The sequence below is a fragment of the Argiope bruennichi genome, chromosome 4 (assembly GCF_947563725.1).
Source record: "Argiope bruennichi chromosome 4, qqArgBrue1.1, whole genome shotgun sequence".
In the NCBI taxonomy this organism is placed as follows: Eukaryota; Metazoa; Arthropoda; class Arachnida; order Araneae; family Araneidae; genus Argiope; species Argiope bruennichi.
Window position 1 is genome coordinate 123,949,604 of NC_079154.1, and position 21,605 is coordinate 123,971,208.

The window sequence follows — 21,605 nt, forward strand, 5'->3', positions numbered from 1 at the left end:
AACAGCACATTTCTCGGATTTGAGCAAACCTGAAACATTGGAAAGGGAATCAGACAACTATAGTCTCTGAGAGAAGGGCCGGTCCCATTTTCCGGTACATTAAACACAGTTTTAGGGCGTCCCCAGCCACCCCAATTCATCTTCACTTCTTTTCTTTTTTTCGTCCCCTTTTTCCTTATTCTGCGAACTTTTTTTCCTTCGTGTTTCTCTTGTCTTTAGCTTGCCAGAAAGATAAAAGTGAAAATCGCGTCGCGAAAAAGATGATAGCTGCGGTCTTATCATCCTTTTCCACACTTTCGGGGAAAATATGTCTCGCGCAAGAAACGTCCAAACGAATGGGATTAAATTACCTCCTTGTCGGACTAAATTTGCATTTACAGGTTATGTACGTAAGCGAACACAAATATTTGCATTTTTACAGTGGTAAAAAAAAAAAAAAAAAGACTAAACGACGGAATTCTTTTTTCCCATGTACCCAAACGTTTTCACTATTAGAAACCTAAACAGAACTTTAGTACTGGTTTCCTTTACCAAGCATTTTTAATCATAGTAGCATATTTTCAAATTAAGAAGCGTATTTTATTTCTTTGATATAAACTATAAAAATAGTAGTTCATTATTGATTCCGGTAAAATGATTTCTTATACACGGAGACCTTGCATAACCGGCATAATTAACCCCCGAACTTATTCGTATTACGAAACACTTGTTAAACAATACATTTTTTCTGTAAGAATCCAGGTAAAATAGGGCAATGCATGTTATCTAAAAAAAAATACTCAAACAAATTTATAATGTCGTTTATTATGATGCTCCTCAACGTCCAATGCATGAATTTAACATGCTTTCAATATCTTCCTCATATTACTGGAAAGTTGTTGCTCTGTTGAATATATAATTTACTCCTCCCCTGACCAAATCACCTTCGCAGCTTTTTTCTGTGACACTACATTCATCCACTAGTTCATCGATGTCGTAGTGATCCACCTTTAGTCGAATTATCTTGACCAGAGACATTACCTCATCTATTAAGTCACAACAGATCTTGTTCAAACTCCTCGGAGTTGCTTTCGACAACGTTATCCGACTGAAAATTCTTTTATGTAGATATAAGTGTTCTCTTCAAACAAGTGCTCAACACAGACTGATACAAATTAGTCCAGCATGTCATGGTATTTCTCGCCCCTCGTTCTACGAAACATTGCTCACTTTTCACATTTCACTCACGAGTCATTTTTTTTTTTTCATTTTGCTTTGTTCGTTATGTGAATCACTTGTTATGCAAGGTACTCTTATTTTTGGAATTTAGTCAAGCTCACCGGAATTTCTCCGAATGTGATACATCAATCAGTTTTTAAATCATTGGAGCATTTTACAGGAATAAAAAGTTTCTATAAAAAATTAGTTGCATCCATCATAACGCATGAGAACCTCAAGATCAATTGCAGATTGCATGCATGTAGTTAATTTTGACGTTATATGGATAACTCCCTTGTTTTGTCATATTGGAAATAGCTAATTGATTATGTTTAAGAATTTGATTTAGGCTTCTTTGACTAACTCTCTCTTCTTTTGATATATATATTCGGTGAAAAAGATACCGACACTTTTCTTGGCATTGTCGAATTTAATTTATATTTTTTCGACAAACTCTTTCTTTCTTTTGACAAATATAATCAATGAGCAGGATACCGACTCATTCCTTGTCATTTACGAATTTGATTTAGATTTTTTTTCGACTAACTCTCTCTTCTTTATGGCATATGTTACTCGACGAACAGATTACCGATTCATTTCTTACCACTATTGTTTGATGATATGTTTCAGAGGACTGATGATATATTTACAGAAGGTGAGTTCAGTAGGAAGATTCAAGTCCAAATCCCACTAAAGATCTGCTCTATGTGCAGGGCAGTATCCGCAAGACTTTTCCTATAGCATAAAATAATTTTACATGAGCGTGGTGTGGTATGGAATAGATAATTTTGACGAAATCACAGCTGTTTTCGTGTATCTGAGTTCAGCATCTTGCGCTTTGCCTATTATGTGACTCCGCGGCGGTCTAGTGACAAAGTCTTGACTGCGGAGCTTCAGGTTTAAAGTCTGATTCCACCGAAGATTCGTCATGCAAGTAAGCCTGATGCACTCTAAATCTGACGTCATGGACCAAACGTCCACCCATTAGTATGGTACAGAATTTTGGAGAGGAGATACCAGCTCAGGTATCCCCTTCGTCACCTGACCTGGATACAAAATTGCGAGATCCATTCCAAAATACTCTATCGTTGCTTTCAAATGATACGTTTGTATAATTAATACTAAAAACTAAACCATTTTTTATATTAGCTATTCTTATTATGAGCTTTTACGGTAGATTTTCAGTATTATCAAAACCACGCGGTTGTCATAAAAGAAAATTCAAAGTTATCTTCTAAAATCCAAAATATATTTGAAGCACGTATACCTATCTGCCTCGATAAACATTTTCGCGATCACACGAGGCCTCTGCTCATTACTTTTCATTTAATGTTCTGCTTGTTTTTAACCTCAGAAAATGATAAAGAGGATATTTTTGTTAATGCCAACAGTATATATATAAGCTCTGCCCAGACATGAAAAAAACAGAAAGGTGATCGTAAAAGCACTGTTGTAAGAGAGAAAAAGAATCCATTTTCTGCTGCATTGGACACAGTTTTGGATGTTCCAACTCTACTCATATTCGCTTCGTTTCTTTCCTCCTTTTGCTTTTCTCCGTTTTTTTTTTTTCCTCCGTTTTCTTGTCTTCATTTTGAGCAGAAAGTTGAATATGAAAATCGCACTGCGAAAAGATGATAACTACAGTCTTATCACATTTTCTCACACTTCCGAGAATAACGTGTCTCTCACAAGAAATGTCGAGATGAATATAACTCAATTACCTTTTTGTTTAAATTTGCATTTGCAGGTCATGCACTTACGCGAATGCAAAAAGTATTTTTAGTGGTACAAACCAGACAACTGAATCGTTATTTTTTTTATCATATAATTAATTTTTTCTTTTCAGGTATGTAAAAAATTGATCATAGCTTCATGAAAGTTTTTATCATCATTTCTAACCACTATTATGGTTTTTCAGACAAAACAAGTAATATATATAAAAAAATTAAGTCAATTCCTACTTATTTTCTTATATTATTTATATATCTTATATTAATTACGATCGGGTGTCGCGTCAGTAATCTCAGAGCTTAGCGACAAACTTGGCGACCATTTTGCAACATGGCGACGGATTTGGCGACTTTGGGGATCAAATAGAAATTATTGGACAAATTTAATTCATTAATTAATATTTGAAAAATTAAATAATATTTGATATTTCGTCCTGGCATAGGGGGAGCGCATCTTCCCCGTTATCTGGGCGTCCTGGGTTCGAGTCCTGGTTTGGGCATGTTTGTTCTTCCGTTCTTCTATCTGTGAGTGGTGTGAATGTGCCCTCCTGTAAAAAGGGGTTGTGCAAGCGAATGAGTGATGCGTGAGTAGCAAATTCGTACTCTTGGCCCTAGTTGGCGCTACCATAAAAACAAGAGACGCTCCCCCACCGGCTAAAATCGCTTCGTAACAGCGAGCTTTGTCCATGGCAAGTGCCATAAGAAGCAACAACAACATATTTGAAAAAAACAGTATTAGCATCAAGTGTCCTCCATTACAAGTTTAAAAAAATGTATTTGATATATATATATATATATATATATAGGAAGAGTGTGAACTAATAGTTGGAATTGAAAAAAGCATGTGTATTTCTTTTCTTCACAAATACATACTGAACAATTTGATATTTCATTTTTCATACAGAATATCAGAAATAAATTATTATATTTATTAACTTGTCATCCTTGACGGTAAGCTGGTTTACCAAATTTATTGAGTAAGAAAGTTGTCAATAAAATATTTTAATCTAATATAGGAATAAATTAATATCATGATACAAATTACACTAAAATATTATAGTTATAGTTTCCTTAATAAACTATTTTGAAATTTCAACTTTGTATGGATATTTGATTTGTATTATATTAGAAACTTTACACCTGTTCCTTATGCTTTGCACACGTTAATCTTCTTGATCTTTCATTTCAGCTAAAACATAAGTTTTAATTTGAAATTGGAAATGATTAAATGTCACTTAGCCAAATAAATTGATACATGCTCATAAAACGTATAAGAGAAAAAAGTGAAATTATTCTGAATTAGAGTTTTTAACCTAAGAATTTTGCACCAAATTTTTTATGTAGTACCAAAGAATTTTCATAATCTTTGTAATATTTTAAAGAATTTTCGTTTATTGATTCAACAAGAAAATTTAGGGCGCTATAACAAGAAAGCAAAATTGCAATCTTAAACATCGGAAATAAAATCTGCCAATCTTTTCTGAAAGAAAATCTGCAGGCTCTTTGTTTGTCCCATAAACTTCCATATTGCGACATTAAGAGATTTTTCATTAAACGTATTTATTCAACCTGGCAATTAATTAACATGGGATTTGAAAACCGAAAATAAACTTCCTTCCGTCAAGCCTACAGTTGGTTTATGGCCTGTTCACCCTATACGAGAGATTGATGTGAAATTGACTCGCCTCCGTATAGGACACACCCATTTTACTCATCGTCATCTCATCTTGGGTGAAAGGTAGAGATGCATAATCCACGATTTTTTGAATAACAAATAATATTGCTATTGTTATTTTTAAATATGCGTTCCAAATATCTGTTATTTCAATCATATTATTAATTAAAAATTATTACTTAATATTAAATATAAAATTTATTAATTGTAATTAATACTTAATTTACTAATTTAAGTAACGTGTGATTGAATTAATTTATCTGTTTCAGCTTACTTCTTAATTTTTTTTCTCAAAACTATTTATTTAGTTTATTTATTAGAGTGAACCATTTTCTGGAAAAGGTGAGTTAAAAATATATGTCATGTCTTTAAAATGTTTACTTTAGTCCTATATTCTACCAATAGATGGCGCCAGCAGTAAATAGAATACATGTAATCAATCATGTCACGAGCAATTAAAAATGATCTGTATGGAATAGTGCATCATCAAATACGAATATCGGTCACTCCCGTAAAGTGGAGCGGTGACTTCGAACTTTCCAGTGAAGCCTCGCACTTTCCGATGAAATCACCGCTCCAACAAATTGCAGTGATATGCAATTCAATGATACGATACAATAATTCCAATAACCGGTCCGTTCACTTTTCAATCCAATCACAGATTTCTTTCGAGAGCTTCCATTGGTCAGATCGTATCGATTGTTACTTTCCAGTGAAGTCACCGCTCCGGTAAATTTCAGTGATATCGTATCGATTGTTATTTTCTATCGTGATCCAAACCTGTAATCGAAATATCATCAGTAAGATCGTATCAAGGATTTGAATCACACCCCTCTTTGAAAAGTATTGATCACTGGTATTTGTGACTTTTTGATATTGGTTACGTAATAACCACTCTGAAAATATTCGTCATCCCTAGTGAAAGGGTGCCAATTTGTCAGACTTGTCATATTGCTTTTAGAGTGAAACATGTTTTAATTGAATGTCCCAATTTTAATGTTCATCGCTATAATTTTTTCTACTCATCTTCTCTTAACTTGCAAGACTTAGTGGGTGAAAAATACCACCCAAATATTTTTACATTTTTAAGAGCTATTGGTTTCATCAACTATATATAACACCTATTTCATCGGTTTGTTCTTCCTTTTATGCTAAATGTATTTTTTATATGATTATTCTATATTTACGTTAATCATTGTCTTACGTTAAGACAGTTTTTTAATATTTGTATCGACGCATTTTACGTGGTTTTTATCACTTTCACTTGTTTTTAAAATGTGTTGTTTTAAATGTTTGTTCTGATTTTACCGTATGCTTGGCGCAGTATAGCCAAATATGGCTCTTGCGCCAATAAACCATACACAACAACAACAACAACAACATCGGAAATATCGTTTTATATATTCGATTATACTACAGAATTGGAAAGAGATATTTAGATATGTGCAAACTATAAATATATTATTTACTTTTGAAGTTAAACTTCGTCTGTAGGTTGATTGGTTGGTTCAGTTTACTGGCACAGTAGCCATCTTTGGCAGTATTGCGCCAAACAATACTTTGAACACTAATCAGGAAAAAGAAATCAGTTAGTAAATGTATAAAAAAATAAGACAAAGAGACATCGAGAACGATGATGTAATAATAAATGTATGAAACTTTAAAATTTCAGTAGTAAATCGTCGGGAGTGGTTTCTTCAAAACTTTCTCGCATACTTTTTAATAAAGATATCGTTACAAATCTGTAATTTTGCTAGCCGGCACGAATAGTGTCATCGTGGGGAAAACCGTTAAAACAGTTGTAAGATCTATCCTGTGGGTGCTGAGCTTGGCTATCATTTGGCGACTAAATGGATAATACTGGAAAGTTCGGGAACTTTCACGATCCATGCACTAAGAACCGAGATACACCCTAATTGGTCTGGATGATTCTAGCCCCGCCTCCCGGAACTATAAAAGACCGGCACTCTGAAGCTGCAGGGAAGTCGTGTGTGAGAGTAGTCGGAGTTGCCGACAAGTAACAGAAATTGGAGGATTAGACAGCAAGCAAGCTGCTGAACTAGCGATTAAATGCGCCGCGTTATTACGATTGATTGGCGGTATTTGTAGAAAAAAATTTTGTAACAATTTTATCCACCTACACCCGCATCAAATTGTGAATATTAGAGCTTGACAAACAATAGTTACGAACTATAACTTCTACTTCTCGTTTTCAAATTTTTAACCCCTGCCAGTAAGATTTAATAATAAAAAATTGTGCATGAAATAACCATTTAAATTTCATTTGAAAAATTATTTTATAATTCTTTTATTTTGTTAGTTAAAAATATATTATTGATATGGATATAATTATAATTCGTAAGTTCATATTCAACACTTCTTCAAAAACTTCAGACTTCGGATTAGCTCTTAGTTTTCGCGTTTGAGGAAAGGCATTCCTGTATTTTTTTTATTTGATTTTTTATTTCATTCACATTATCTATTTCTTTCCAAATATCTGTCCATGGCTCTAAAGCATTCACTAAAATCAGTTATTAGTCTCCAAAGGTGTTTTTATCTTCTTGGTAATATTTCACCGTCATTAGTTTCATTATCAGCATCAAATAAAAATCCATTCTTCTGACGATGTGTCAATCACACCAGAGTGTTCACCAAAACCAACCACTTATTAGTCTCTCAGCACGTTTTCACCTTATTAGTAATATTTCACTATCATTAGTTTCATTATCAGTATCTGGTAAATAGTATATGCTTATTTCTTCTGATTCTTCAGAATCCAATCACCTTAATGTTCATAGTCTGCACTACTCTTATTCGTCACAGTGTTTATTTCACAGCATGTGTTTTCTTTAGTAAGACAGATGTTCATGCCAAATGTTTATAAGAATGAAATCCACCAATTTAGCCGTATCTTGTGCCAAGACAATCGAACGGTAAACAATATGTGATATAGTGATCTATGGTATCAACATAAATAATAAAAATACTGCCGGATTCTGTACACCAGAAATTTTAAACACGTTATCATATTCAACAGCAAGTTTAGTCGCATGAATATAGCTCATCATCATGAACTATATGGCATGAAAAACCAGTGACGAGCTTTACTCGTCATTTTACCGGAAGGGGTTAAGAATCAAAATAATATACCTATATTTTTTCTTCTGGATTGCTTATTATGAGTTTTTTTATTTCGTGCCTTATTATAAAAGTTCCTAAATGAAGTTTAACTCTCATTTGGAAAGTTTTTAATTATCAATTGAATAATTCAGATTTTAGATCCTATTTACAGCGAAGACTTTAATCATTCCATTATTAATCCAAACATGAAAGTTCTATACTAATGGACAATCTTCTATTTCAAACGGAGGGTGTAGGATGTAAAGCAACTTATAAATAAGGATACCCTTTCTTTATATCCTAGATTTTACATTTGAAAAAGAAACCGACCTCAAATCGGCAAATTAGTATAGAAATTGCCTGGTCGTGTTAGGTCTAGTTAATAGTGAGAATGCTAAAGGAAAGGTTCGACCCACATATTTATCATAGTTAAGGGCTTATAATTTACTGTAATACTGAGGTAATTATTTTGATAACAGTTCAAATCTTGATCAAGCAAATACATGCAGTAATTCCATTAAACTATATAAAGTAACTCTAGAAAATGAAATTTAATTATGTTATATAACCGAAATTATCAAGGTAATCTGTAGCAAGACCCTTATTCTGAATCGTAAGATCGAGGTTTCAAAATTCGGTTCCCCCCAAGTGAACCGTCATACAAATTAGGCTGGTTTACATGTAATCAGCTGTCGCGGGTCAGAGGTTTTCCCGTTGGTGGGATGTGGAAACTGGTTCAGATGCCGTCCTTTTTATAAGACCACTTCCAATTCCTTTCTCTTAAATAAATATTTTATAATAATTTAATTAAACATATTAATTTAATTTAATTATTTAATTTTATCATCTAAAGAATTAATCTTCCCAAATTTTTAACATTTGTAGAATGCATATATCCTCGTTTGATTAACAATCGTAGCTCTCTATGGTTATACATTTTGATGCTGTTATGGTATACAACTTTGCCATATTTTACTTTTGACTCATAATGAACTAAATTGGAATATTATTGTATTATTTGTGCAAATTTCGAGCTGCCACCAGTGAAAATCATAGCAAGACATGGACAGTCTCAGCATTTGACTTACTGTCCCCACTTGATCTTCTCTCTTTTCCCTACTATCTAAGGGGAATCGGGAGCCGAAACTCAGAAATTCTGGCCATATTCGATAAATTCTGTATTGACTGAAGGAACTAAAAGCCCAAGAAGAATGATCCACATTCTGATGAGTGAACTCCCTCTCACCGAAGTGGTGCTCAAGTCGCCTGCAGGCGATCCTCTTTGAAGATGAATCGTCTTTCCATTTTCCGCACCCCTTGAAGAGTCTTCCCTCTTAGTGGTTGCCACATTGTTCAAGAAAAATCGTTTGTGGAGCTAGCTCTTCAGAGGTCAAATACTAAGCTAACGATCAAAGATGACGTATGACATCGGAAGACGTATAATAGATATTAGCAGTGTTTGCAAAGCTTCATGCTTCGAAATTGGAAGAAAATGCAAAGCAATACTTTGTAGTTCCTAATTAAAATACAAATTATAGTTCCTTTATGAATATGTTCAGTAATTTCTGTACAATCTGAAGGAAAATGTTTATTGGTACGACAGAGACATTCAACGAACTTTCTTTCTTTTGTGTGATTCAGAAATATATCATAATAATGTATTTTGGAAATTTGTTTCGTCTATTCTTGAATCATTTACTATCTTCAGTTCCTATGAAGGCTATTTTTAAAAAGAATATCATAATTTTTAATTATGGTCATATGACGAGAACCATATCTGAGATATTACTCCTCGCTCCAAACTTCCACGCCACACCAACGTGTACCCAGTTATTCCATAAGGACAAACTTAACCTCCCTCTGAATTACAAACACGTAAAAATTTAAATGAATCTGGACCTCAGATTGACGATTTTCCATTGCCATGACCTCATATTTCCTGTAATTTCATAAAATTCTGCATTATAGTAACTTCCAGGCCCTCCTAAATACTGAACAACAAAAAGGAAAAAAAGGAAATTATTGCTTTATTTGCAATTAAAAAAAAATAATTCGCTTAAAATTTTACAACAATGATAAGGCTTTGTCGTAATTGTGACTCTACAGTACAAATTATAAAAGTATTCATAAACATCAAATGGCAGTAAATGTAGCAGAATAATAAAACATACACTAGGGTACGTTGGATTCATGGTAGCAGTTTTATTTTTCTAGATTAATAGTTCATGGATTAAATTGTAGCAGTTTTATTTTCAAAGGTAGATAAGCATTGCTGTGGACCAATGTGCATTCGGGATTATTCATCTAATTAGGATGATTTTCTGATTGCTTCTATACTGGTTATTGAAAAAGAAATTTGAAACTCTAATCCAAAACAACATAGCATAATGATGCTTTAGGTGTCATTCCTCTGCTTTTATATTGTTTTTTTAAAATTAGTTCAAAATAATTTTGAAAAAAAAAACATATTTATTTTTATCGCTAAAATTCATTTATCGTTACTATAAATTCATTTATCAAAACAATGAAAAGTCTAATTGTACAAAAAATTAAAATTCCTTAAAATTAGTGAAAAAACATTGCCCAGAAATAAAATTAATGTAACTGAAAAGCTCATTTTTTTTATATTTTAAATTAACTTTTTAATAATTTTTGTAATAACATTCCGAAGTTATTGAGGGAAAAACATTAAAGTTTCTGTGAATTTTTAACGAAGAATTTAAATAAAATTTCTAAAAATCCTTCCTAAGTAAGCATCAACTACTCAAGAAATAAATAAGTACTATTCGTGGTTGCTCTAGGTTCAACGATCTACCAGATAAAAAAAACATAATCTACATATATTTTTTTATGCTACAGATACTATTCTGAAAATCTGGATGTTTTACAGTTTATGACAGTTTTTCAATGCTGAAATCCATATCTTTGGATCACGTATGGTTCATTAGCCTACTAGCTATGCTGGAAGCTGGTATTTTTTGTACTTTGTAAATACACGCAATAAAGAGTACCAAATGTTTATAAATGACAGCTAAAAGACTCTAATATTCTTTTGAAAAGTCTAAAATCTGATTGTATTAAAAGATTTTTTTTATTAAAGATAAACTTTACAAATTATTAAATCTTTGACACTGAAATTTAGATCTACCGTATACCTGAATGTTGTTCATATTGAACAAGCTAATAAAACTTGCTGGACTTAGAATATCTTTTGGGTCTTTTCATTCTGCCTTAACTACCCCTTCTGGTGCAGAGAAGTTCATTGAATTTTCAAATGATTTGTGAAATTTTTTGAAACGACACCTCTGCATCCTAAATTGGCGTAATTGGTAGTAAATATTATATTTATATTAAAAATATTGTATTAATATGATAATTAATAATATATTAATATCTAAAATTGTTTATTTTGGATGTATGAAATTATTTAATTCAAATTCCACTTCAATAGATCAAAATCATTTTATTTCAACTTTTTCTGATACCTAAACGTTGGTATATCACGGAGAAACACTAAGAAATGGGAATGAAGTTCTTTGAGCTTGCAAAATCATTTATGTATATGAATTTATAGTTCATGGATATGTGTATACTAGATATTTGGAGCAATCAGTCAATAGCAGCATCACCTTGATAAGTTCCGATCTTTCTTACAGTACGGCAAGAAGGGAAGACGAGTCTAAAAAAAAGCACACTTCTAAATCCTCTTTTGAACGAAGTGAAGTGAAGTGTGTTTTCATATCGCCGAAAGAGCGGATTGTTGACACGAAAGGGAGGCTAAGAGGCTTTTCTTCCGCTGCAGAACCGTTTGCTCAAAGTCTTAAAGACTTAGGATCCGTCTTTTGTTCCCTTCTTTTTCCCCTCCCCTTTTTTAAAGCCCTTATTAATGGACAGTCCTTTCAATTAGCCAAGCCTTTGGGCGGTGCTAAAGGCCAAAACAATCGTATGATTGCGCCGTCTCATGCTTTTTGTCATTAAGATGGATTCGAATATGCAATTCGTTTCCGAATGAACGCGTTCACCGAAGAAATCGGATGAACAGTTTCTCACCAGATTTCCTTTTACATCGGCTTTGCTAGTTTATGGATTCTAATCGTTAACACATAATATGCCGTGAAAAATTTCAACAATTTTTTTTCAGAGTAGTTTTTACCTGAAAAATTTACTAAAGTTTAAACATTATATATTTATTTTTCCGTTAAACAGTCGAATACAGAATTGTCTTATTCTTATTTCTGTATTAAATTCTGATGGAGTTCTTTACATTTGACATGTTAATAGAAAAGTTTGAAACAAATGCAAATAAAGCCTATATCAGTATTACAATATATTTTCTTTATGAAAGCCATATATAATTCTTAAATTGATTTTAAAACTTTTTTCGTCATATGTGAAATCTTATATATTAGTTGTTAATTTAGCTAAAATATAGTCTGTATGTGGAATAAACATTAGCAGAAGATATTAAATAGGCAAGGAAGAAATTTTAATATCCAATTTTAAAAATATTATTTTTTCAGTCAGCAATTTAAACTTGGCATTCTTTTTTAAATGACCTTCACGGAAAGTAAATGAAATATTTTTATTTTCGAACATCAATAATTTTTTTGTTGCATATATCAAAATTTTATCATATTTTCAATAAATTATTTTGTAATTTTCTAGTTAGACCTAAAATAAATATCTTCCCGTATTGCAAATAATGAATCACAGGTGATTCACGCATCATGTTTAAGGAGTTTGTTGAACATTGACTTAATGAATTGTGAAAGGCATTTAATTTATTTAATTGAAGAGAAATTTAAAAAAGTACTTCAGATATATGCTCGATATTTATTAAATAAAAAATAAATAAGGCATAAAAATTTTGATGTGCCAAATTCCAAATTCAAATTCTCATTGGATTTTTGAATTATTGTTATACGATCGAACAGATAAGTTCCATCCAAAAAATTGTCATTGATCTAGAATTTTGATATTGAAGTCAGTTAATAAATATCATTAATCAAGCCTTTTCTGATTTTGAGTTATCATATTCATAGACAGACTGACAAAGTTTCAAAAATGATTTTTTTCTTTCAGTTTCACTGAGATTTAAGACATAGAGATTCATTAAATCCTTGAAGTCAAATTGACAATTGCATACTTCCTTCTTTAATAATTTACATACAATAATTTTAAAAAAAATCTCGTTGTCATACAAACGATCATAAAGTAATGCAGAGGTATATAACTATCTGCATGGTAATTAGAGGAAAAATATATCAATTAATATGCGTTGTTTGCGAAATTCTAATGAGGCAGAATGGTTATGGTAACCAGATGGGAGAATCTCAGTTTCATGTGTTCATATATACACTTAATTTCCAGGTTCCATCGCAGACTTACCGACAGATCATATGCATAAATGTGGATGATTGTACAATAGATTTGAAGTCTGTTTGGAATCAAATCTGACATCTAATGTGGCATGCAAATTTGGTAAGAGAGGGATTTAGATATGATTCTCGGATTTTTTACCTTTTGGTTTGTCCAGAAAATAGTTTTCATGCTGCTTCAAAGTGGACCATTATATTGATACATCTAATACCTTAGTTACAAACATCTATGCCAAATTGTATGCAAAGGAAAAAAAATTAAACGCTACAACTATTGGGAAAATGTTTAAAATCCACGTTTCTCTTAGCCGACAATCTGCATCAAAAAGCAGCAGAAAAATGTCTCTGACAGGGCCATTACGTTTAGAAATTGAACGAATTAATTTTGAATTCTAATTGGCCTGGGAAGATTTTCCCTCCCCCTCTTATGATCCCCCTACCTTACCATCACCCTGGTCTGAAGCGACGGCGTGTCAGCTTTCACCTGCCACATGGCGGCCGTTTTTTGCATCGCCTCCTCGTAATCTTTCCCTCACAGGCGAGCGGGGGTAATGCGACGCCGTCGCTGCTTCTAATTGGGCCCGAGCTCTTAATGACTTAAGTGGGCCCGATATCGCAGTTAATGAAGCGCGCCTTTCTTTTATCACCGGTGACACACTCGCTGCTGGCCGGGAGACACTGACGGGGAGGAGAGGGGTGCTTGTCGTGCGAGAAAGAAAGCAATTGTGAAATCAACTTTTAAGCCTAAATTTTATTAAGGTAAACAGGTAAACGAACTCTGTCTTAGGCTTTTAAAATCAAACATGTGATTAAACACTGAATTAAAATTATCTCAAGGGGGAAGAGTTCTTTTTTTTTTTTTTTCTTTTTTTTTGTATGCAAAGAGAAAGTGTAATCTTCATAAGAATTCGAGGTTTTAATGAGTGCCCATGTTTTATTCTTTTCTGTATATGCATAAAATATTTTTGGAATTATTCCTTTCTGTCTATGTGTAAAATCAAAGTTCAAAGAATAGATAAAAGAAATTAGACATGTAGTGTATCTTTTTCAGTTACTTTGGAAGTCATTGAAAACACTTATCTATAAAATATATCTATTTGCATAAAATTGCAGATGTATTATTTGTAGCTCCCACAATCTCGAAGGGGGGGGGGAGTTACGCTGGATAGACGTTTCATCGAAGTTTCTTCCAGGACCATTTTACAGTCTCGACATTCAGTCATACTTATGGTTAGGAGGAATATCGGGAACAATCTCAGCCTCCCCTCTCACCCTTTCAATGCATCTGATACATGATAGCCAATTTCTGTCTTCAGATCTGTATTACACTTGTAAAAATCTAAGGAAACAATCAGTATACTTTTTCTCATATACATGGATCCTCTAAAAGAATACTATGCAGTCCTCTTTATACCCAAATTGCATCAAATTTCGAGCTAAATCCATTCATTAGAAGTGTGTCTGTTGCCCTTCCGTGTATATGTAAACATTATACGGAACGAGCTAGACGAGTAAAATTTCATATGTAGTTTTACCTCTGAGGCTGTAGGTCTGTATAAAATTTTGGGCCAAAACCTCATCTGTTAAATAATCTATTATTCCGTCTATCCCTATGTGTATGTATGATACATCAAAAATGTAACTAGCTTTGTGAAATTTGGCATGGGATTTTGTTACCAAAATTATAATTTTAAAAATTTTGATTTTTCGGAAGTTATTTATGAATTTATCGATTGGTTTGTTTAATTAAAAATGTTATGCTATTTCAAAGTGAATTTCAAGGGGCAGGGGGTGTCATCTTACGATTCCATTATGTGTATAATATTAATTAATGACCAAAAGGTAAAATAAAACAATTAAAATTAAAAAGTTTTATTTTTTTTAATTCATTAATAAACGGGCTTTTAGAAAGTGTTTCTCTCCCCCTCCCCCCCCCAACTGAAATTATTTTATATTTTGGGTGAAAACTGGCTAGGAATCAGATATTATCGAAAATTGATTCCAGCTGGGCTCTGCACCTCCTTAGGCCATCCCTGGAAAAGGGGGACCTGCATTAAAATCCCCTATTAAAAACGTTAATCGACATATCATCTAGCTTTATAAGATTAAAATTTTTTTAAACAAATTATGGATTAGACAATTACTTGTGGCTCCGAGTTCTCCAGAGTTTTTTTTTCATTTTTATTTATTATTTTTTCATAATTATTTTAAAGGTAATTAAATTTCTTACTTTTATTTCATTCATAACAGCCATGGACTTCAACACGTTCAAATTAAAATCAGCTATCGTTTAAATGTCATAACATTTATTTTAAGATTTATTTTCATGCTCCTAAATTCGTTATAGTCTATTCCATTTTTTTCATCGTTAACTGATCATCAAATCAACATCTCTAGCAGAATTTCTATTTGAACTTTTAAATAATGTTTTAAAAAACTTTTGATATAATTATTTATTTTTTATTAGTTTATTTTTAACTGCTTTTGAATTTTAATTAATTTTTTATGGGCTAGATAACAAAACTAATTTCTACATCGTGACCATGAATTAAATGTTTCGTTATATTTTTCTATCATATTTGTTATTTGAAAACAACTTTTATAGAAATTAAGAAAAAAATAATTTCGAGCTTGTGAACGGATTGGTTCCGCAGTTTGCAATGCCTGTAGATTTAAAGAAATCTTAATCCGATCTTACTCGAATTTATATCTTGCAACTCTTTAGACAGTTCATCTCTATCCATTCTGCTAGGCAATATTAACTTTGGGTATACTTTCAAAATTGACTATCATTCCAAATAAATCATGATGAATTTTTCTTCATTAGCACACTTTTTAATAATCACTAGTGTTCATATGACAACACGAACAATTATACAAAATTTTGACTTTTATCTTAAAGTTCTTTCTAAATATTTTCATCTAATGTGGAATGTTTGATAATTTATATTGAAGTCTTCATTCCAAATTTGTTCTATTTCCTATGAAATAGGAAAGTCTTATATTTTTAGAGTAAATACTATTTCTCTTTTTCCACAAATACCTGGATCTTTTCTCTTCGAAACATGAATTTATGGTATAAACTTGCCGCCTTTGGCGACCAGCCGGTTCGCCAATCTTAATGCTCGTTAAAATTTTAATAGTTAAATATTTTATGTAATTCCTACTTTAATAGCTTCTTCATCAAAATATTTTAAAACTTCAAATTTTGATAGCCATATAATTTACTCATAATATTATAAAGATCTTCCGTCATAACGTAATATGTATCTCTTTAATATTTTTGTTAGCTCCCGTAGAATTTATGCTTTAAATTAAAATGGAAATGATTAATCTGCAATTAATATAATACAAAGCATACAACTAACCTAAAAATAATTTAAAACAAATCCGCATCCGTTTAAAATAGTTGTCAACAACCAGAATACAATGAGCATGCATGAATTTTCAAGACAGTTAGTAACTCAAATGCGTGAATTTTTCTACGCCAGTTGCGGTAACGCTATGCAGATTAGAAATTTTTAATATCCTTTATTCTGTTTTATTTTAATTCAAAAGTACTTCAGAATGAATCTGAAATATCTATTAATAAACAATGTTTCATTTTAAATGCTTCAAACATTAAGAAAATAAACAGAATCGTTTGAAATAATCGGTCGAAAAATGTTAAGCCTAACCTTATTAGTATGGGGGGGAAAAACTGAAGCCATACTTATTTGGCGGTGGGGAAATGAAGATTTTTTTTGGCGGGAAAGTTAGTTTTTAATTAATAATTAAAATTCTAATTACAAATTGAAAAAAAGGAACCCCAGGTGCACATTCCCGACCTCCAAAGTATGCATGTACCAATTCTGGTAGCTATAGGTCAAACGGTCTGGGCTGTAGAGCGCCAACACACACACGCATTGAGCTTTATATAAGTATAGATAGACAGATGTATAGAATTAAAGAACAGTATGAGCAAAAATATACAATAGTGAAACTCGTGCATCTCAAACATGGTTGTGTTTGTCGACGAGGCGTAACTCCAGCTACACGTGTTCGCAGTAGTGAAAAGGAAGTTGTGTTGTACAGTTATTGTTGGAAATGGGTCTCTCGACGGAGAAAAAAGTATTTATAGGAGAGCATTATTTCTGCTCATACGGAAGCTGTCGGGAAGGTGGACCGAGTTCAAAAAATGTAGCAGAACAATTTCAAAAGAAGTTTATTAAGACGGCACCAAGTAGCATAATTATATTGACTATTGTTACGAAATTTCGCCGTTCTGGGAGTGCACTGTGTCAACGGAAGGGGAATGTTAAAAGAGAGTGTGTTCAACTGTGAAGATCCACCAAGAACTGTGCTTTCAATACGTGAGAAAATCGTCTCTTTTTGCGTCTGCGGCAACCTTTGTTCTTTTTGCGAATCTGCGTGAACAATATGAACACTGTCTACAGCGAGGCGGTGCACACTTTGAACACTTACATTACGCATACCGTGGTAAATCAACACGCTAATAGTGTGTATGTATGTATGTTAATTTCTTTTGAGGAAAAATAAACTCACAGATAAAAATAATATAATTTTGTTTATCTTTTCATTTCAGTACTGTATATTTTGGAGCATTCTGTATGTCTAAATACTAAATGAAACGTTCAATTGCACAACTTTCAAACTTCTTTTATTTATTTTATCATAATGTTCAAAATTTGACACAAATTCCCATGCTCAGAAATTTTCTATTGGATTTATATCCAGATTAAGCATAATATTTATCAAAAAAATATTAATACAACAATTTTTTAGTCTACATATTCGATTAAAACAGTAATGAATTTCGGAATTCGAAATGATTTGGTTCCTTCTCTTTACAGGCGGGTTCGAGTGCCTGCGCCTCCGGATGTTGCAGGTGCCGGACTCTGTGGAAGTGGGGGAGGTGGCTCGGCTGGTGTGCATTTTCGACGAGGAACAGGACGACCTCTACTCCGTCAAGTGGTACAAGGACGACGTCGAGTTCTTTCGCTTCCTGCCGAACGACAGACCCGCCAATCAGTTCTTCGAGATTGGCGACGTTGACGTCGATGTGAGCATCACTTTTCATTTTAATAATTGGATAATTGTTTTTTAAAAGCAAAGAAATTTTGATACTCATTTTTCAATAAATATATTTTTTACAATTCATAAGAAGTCTTGCTAACCTTTAAAACCTATTTATCTAGTTCTATTTTGACCACTTTATATTTTATCTTAAACAAACTAATTTTAATTTTCCCTCAAATTTTGTTTTAATTCATGGGCATGTCTCAAACGTTTGAGTTTCTCAACATCAATGCTAAAAATAAAAACATCAAAAAGCTGTACGTTTGCAATATCTGTTATGTAATAAAAATTTGGCAATGTGGTTTTAATATATTGTAAAAAGGACACATTGATTGAACATTAAAAAAAAGGATTGAATTGAAATGAAATGTTGTAGTCAGTATTATGCTTGTACGAACAAAATATAGTTTATTCTTAGCTTATCTTTGAGGGTAATTTCTCAATATAAATGTGGCAGCTTTGAAATGTTTTATAATGTTCTTTTCTTCTTAATATTATTGTTTGGAGAACACATTCTGATAAAAAAATAGTTGGTGTTGCCGTATGAAAATTATGAAATTTTATCACTGAAACCGTTACTGTTAGAGCTTAATTCTTGTTTTTCATGTTGATTCTTGAGAGCATAACTCAAAATACTTTGAACCAAAATTTTATTTCGTTCCTGTGAATGGTATGATAGTTACGATCTCATATATCGGGATAGTTTTTTTATATATAATCACTCTATATAAATATATATAACAAGCTAACATTCTAGCAATATCTAGCGAACCAAAGATTTCCTCGGTTTTGAAATACGCCCTGTTCTCTTAACCCACATCGTGGATTTAGTTATATATTGAGAGAAAGTTAATGTTGGTGATAAGGAGGTATAGGGCTGTGTTTAATGGAAATCTGAATATCTTGTTTTCATGTCGCTGCCTCTCTCTCTCTCTCTCTCTCTCTCTCTCTCTCTTTCTATCCTCTCTCTCTCTTTCTTTCTCCATCTCTCTTTCTCCTTCTCTTTCTACCCCCACTCTCTCTCTCTCTCTCTCTCTCTCTCTCTGTTTCTCTTTCTCTTTCTACCCCCACTCTCTCTTTCTCTTTCTACCCCCACTCTTTCTCTCTCTCACTTTTTCTTTCTTTCTCCACCTCTCTTTCTCTCTCTCTTGACAATATAAAATAATAATATATCTCCTGGAAAGAAGAAAAGTGGTAGTAGAAAAGAATAGGATGAAAATGGTGACTAGACATGGATGAAGAAAATTAAATTGAAGGATACACGAGACTGATTGCAGATTTTCATAAGATTTGAAAAATAAAATTCATCTATGATAACGCATAAAGTTTCGAATCCTTATTATAAACACAGTATATTTTTAAAATTTCCATTACTTTTTTGTAAGTAGACAAAAATTCGAAGTTATGTAACCTGATCGAAAGAAATGAGTAGCTTTCCTTGTAGCAATATGTAACGCAATTTTTAAAATCTTTTTTAAATTTTATATTTTAAATAGAAATTTGTAAATTTTAATATAAGATTTTTGATATTATTTAAATGCTATCCTTAAGTTCTTTTACAATCAGTGCTCAATATTCAATTCTACAGATAACTTCATAATAAATGAACATGTGAGTTCTAGAAATATGTCTTCAATTATTAAGAAAAATGTTTTTTCGATATCGCTTTAGTCCCGCAGTGGCTGAATGGGAGAGATTTAACTAAATTTACATTTGAAATTATATTATTTCATTTGAGATTGAAGCTTTCTCTGTGAGTTGTGAGTGATTTTCATTTGAATACATCAATGACATACCCCAAATATTCATTCTTCTTTTATGGGAAATGTTAACCCTCTAATGCATGATTTTTTTTTAACAAAAGAATATATGTGTTTCGGATATCTGCGTATAATTTAGGAAAATCATTTTTAAAAAATTTGGTAATATCTCAGTGACACAAATAGCAATTATAACAATTCTGCAATAAAAATTTAAAAAAATCATTTTGCCAATATGTTTTTTATAATGAAAAAATAAAAACATTTTGGTAGTACTGTTAACAGTAGAATTATTCATACAATAGTCATTTGATATTTTTCCAAGTTTCCAGTTTAAATCTAATTCTAGTACCGCTATTGCCCTATATCGCTATTATCTAGAAATGCTTATCAAAACGCATTTATAAACGGATTTGCAAACACTCATTGTTGCCCTTGGGAACAATCGTGTGAAACGTATAAGTGGGAATATAAACGTATAACCAAATGTTACACGATGCATTGGAGGGTTAAGTCATCCATTAGAAATTATAGACAATTCAAAACAATAAAAATATATTTTTCATTAATTGCATTGCATGCTGGTTGGTCTGTCTTTCTACCATTACAAGATAATTTTCAAACTGTTGGATAAGAGAAGAAAACCAACATTGTATAGTCATTAAGTAAAGTCAGCCATCTGACTCTCCGACTCGCCTCGAAGGCACACGGATTTAAACCAAAAAAACTGAATGACCGGACAGCCGCAACAGCAACACTGGCGGGAACTGTGATTGAGTCCTAAGGTCCTAACATCGACCACGATACAACCCTCCCCGAAGGAAGTACGTCCCGTCATCGATGGGAGGAGTCAGATCCCCCACCTATTTATGTACACTCCAGGGTGGCGAGATCCAACCGCCATGCCGGAAGCATCTCATCCTCATTACGAGGTGCCCCCCGGGGGGTATACCTTAAGTAAAAATATACAATGTGCATCTGACTCACTGTTAATTATTATAGCCTGATATGTCATTCTGCCTTTGTCTTCTCAGATGAGCCGATCGTCCAATGGCACCGTGTACCTGCAGAACACCAGTCTCTTGGCAGAAGGGACGTACCGCTGCGAAGTATCCGCGGACGCACCTTCTTTCCAGTCCATCTCCTTGGAAAAATTCATGAGCGTGCAAGGTAAGCATTCTCCATGCCCCTTTTCATTCAGTGACATGATTACCTAAAATGTCTGATCTAGGAAAAATACTATTTCTTTTTCTGAAAGTTTCGATGAGTAAATAAAGAACCAATTTTCTTTAACTATTTTTTTTTACTCCTTACTACTTTTTATTCACTATTTTTCATCAGATTAATTAGAAACTGTATAAATGTGTGTGTGTGTGTGTATGTGTGTGTGTGTGTGTGCGTGTGTGTGTGTGTGTAATAATATCTCTAAATCTAAAATAATTCCTAATAATTTAGCGTATATTAACTTTATTCCAAAATGTTCTCTTATTTTCTGATCCAATTCTACTTTTTTTTAAACTTAATTAATGCAGCAGAAGCACTGTGAAATTGCTTCACGGTCCAAGTGAAGGGATAAAAATCTGTCATGCTAATCAAATTATTTTAAAATATACCTATAATCCCTTTCCTAAATTGACGCGTCTAAAGAAATCCCTATCAGAATCTC

The 21,605-nt window shown here is 32.6% G+C and overlaps 1 protein-coding gene across 1 annotated transcript in view; it reads left to right on the plus strand.

Moving 5' to 3' along the window:
* Positions 1–21,605, plus strand: part of LOC129966431 (uncharacterized) — a 144,033-nt gene that overhangs the window by 118,382 nt on the left and 4,046 nt on the right. Inside the window, exons 2-3 of the mRNA XM_056080855.1 lie at positions 17,954–18,162; positions 20,974–21,109. Of these exons, the coding sequence (XP_055936830.1) occupies positions 17,954–18,162; positions 20,974–21,109 (345 nt within the window). The remainder of the gene's footprint in view (positions 1–17,953; positions 18,163–20,973; positions 21,110–21,605) is intronic.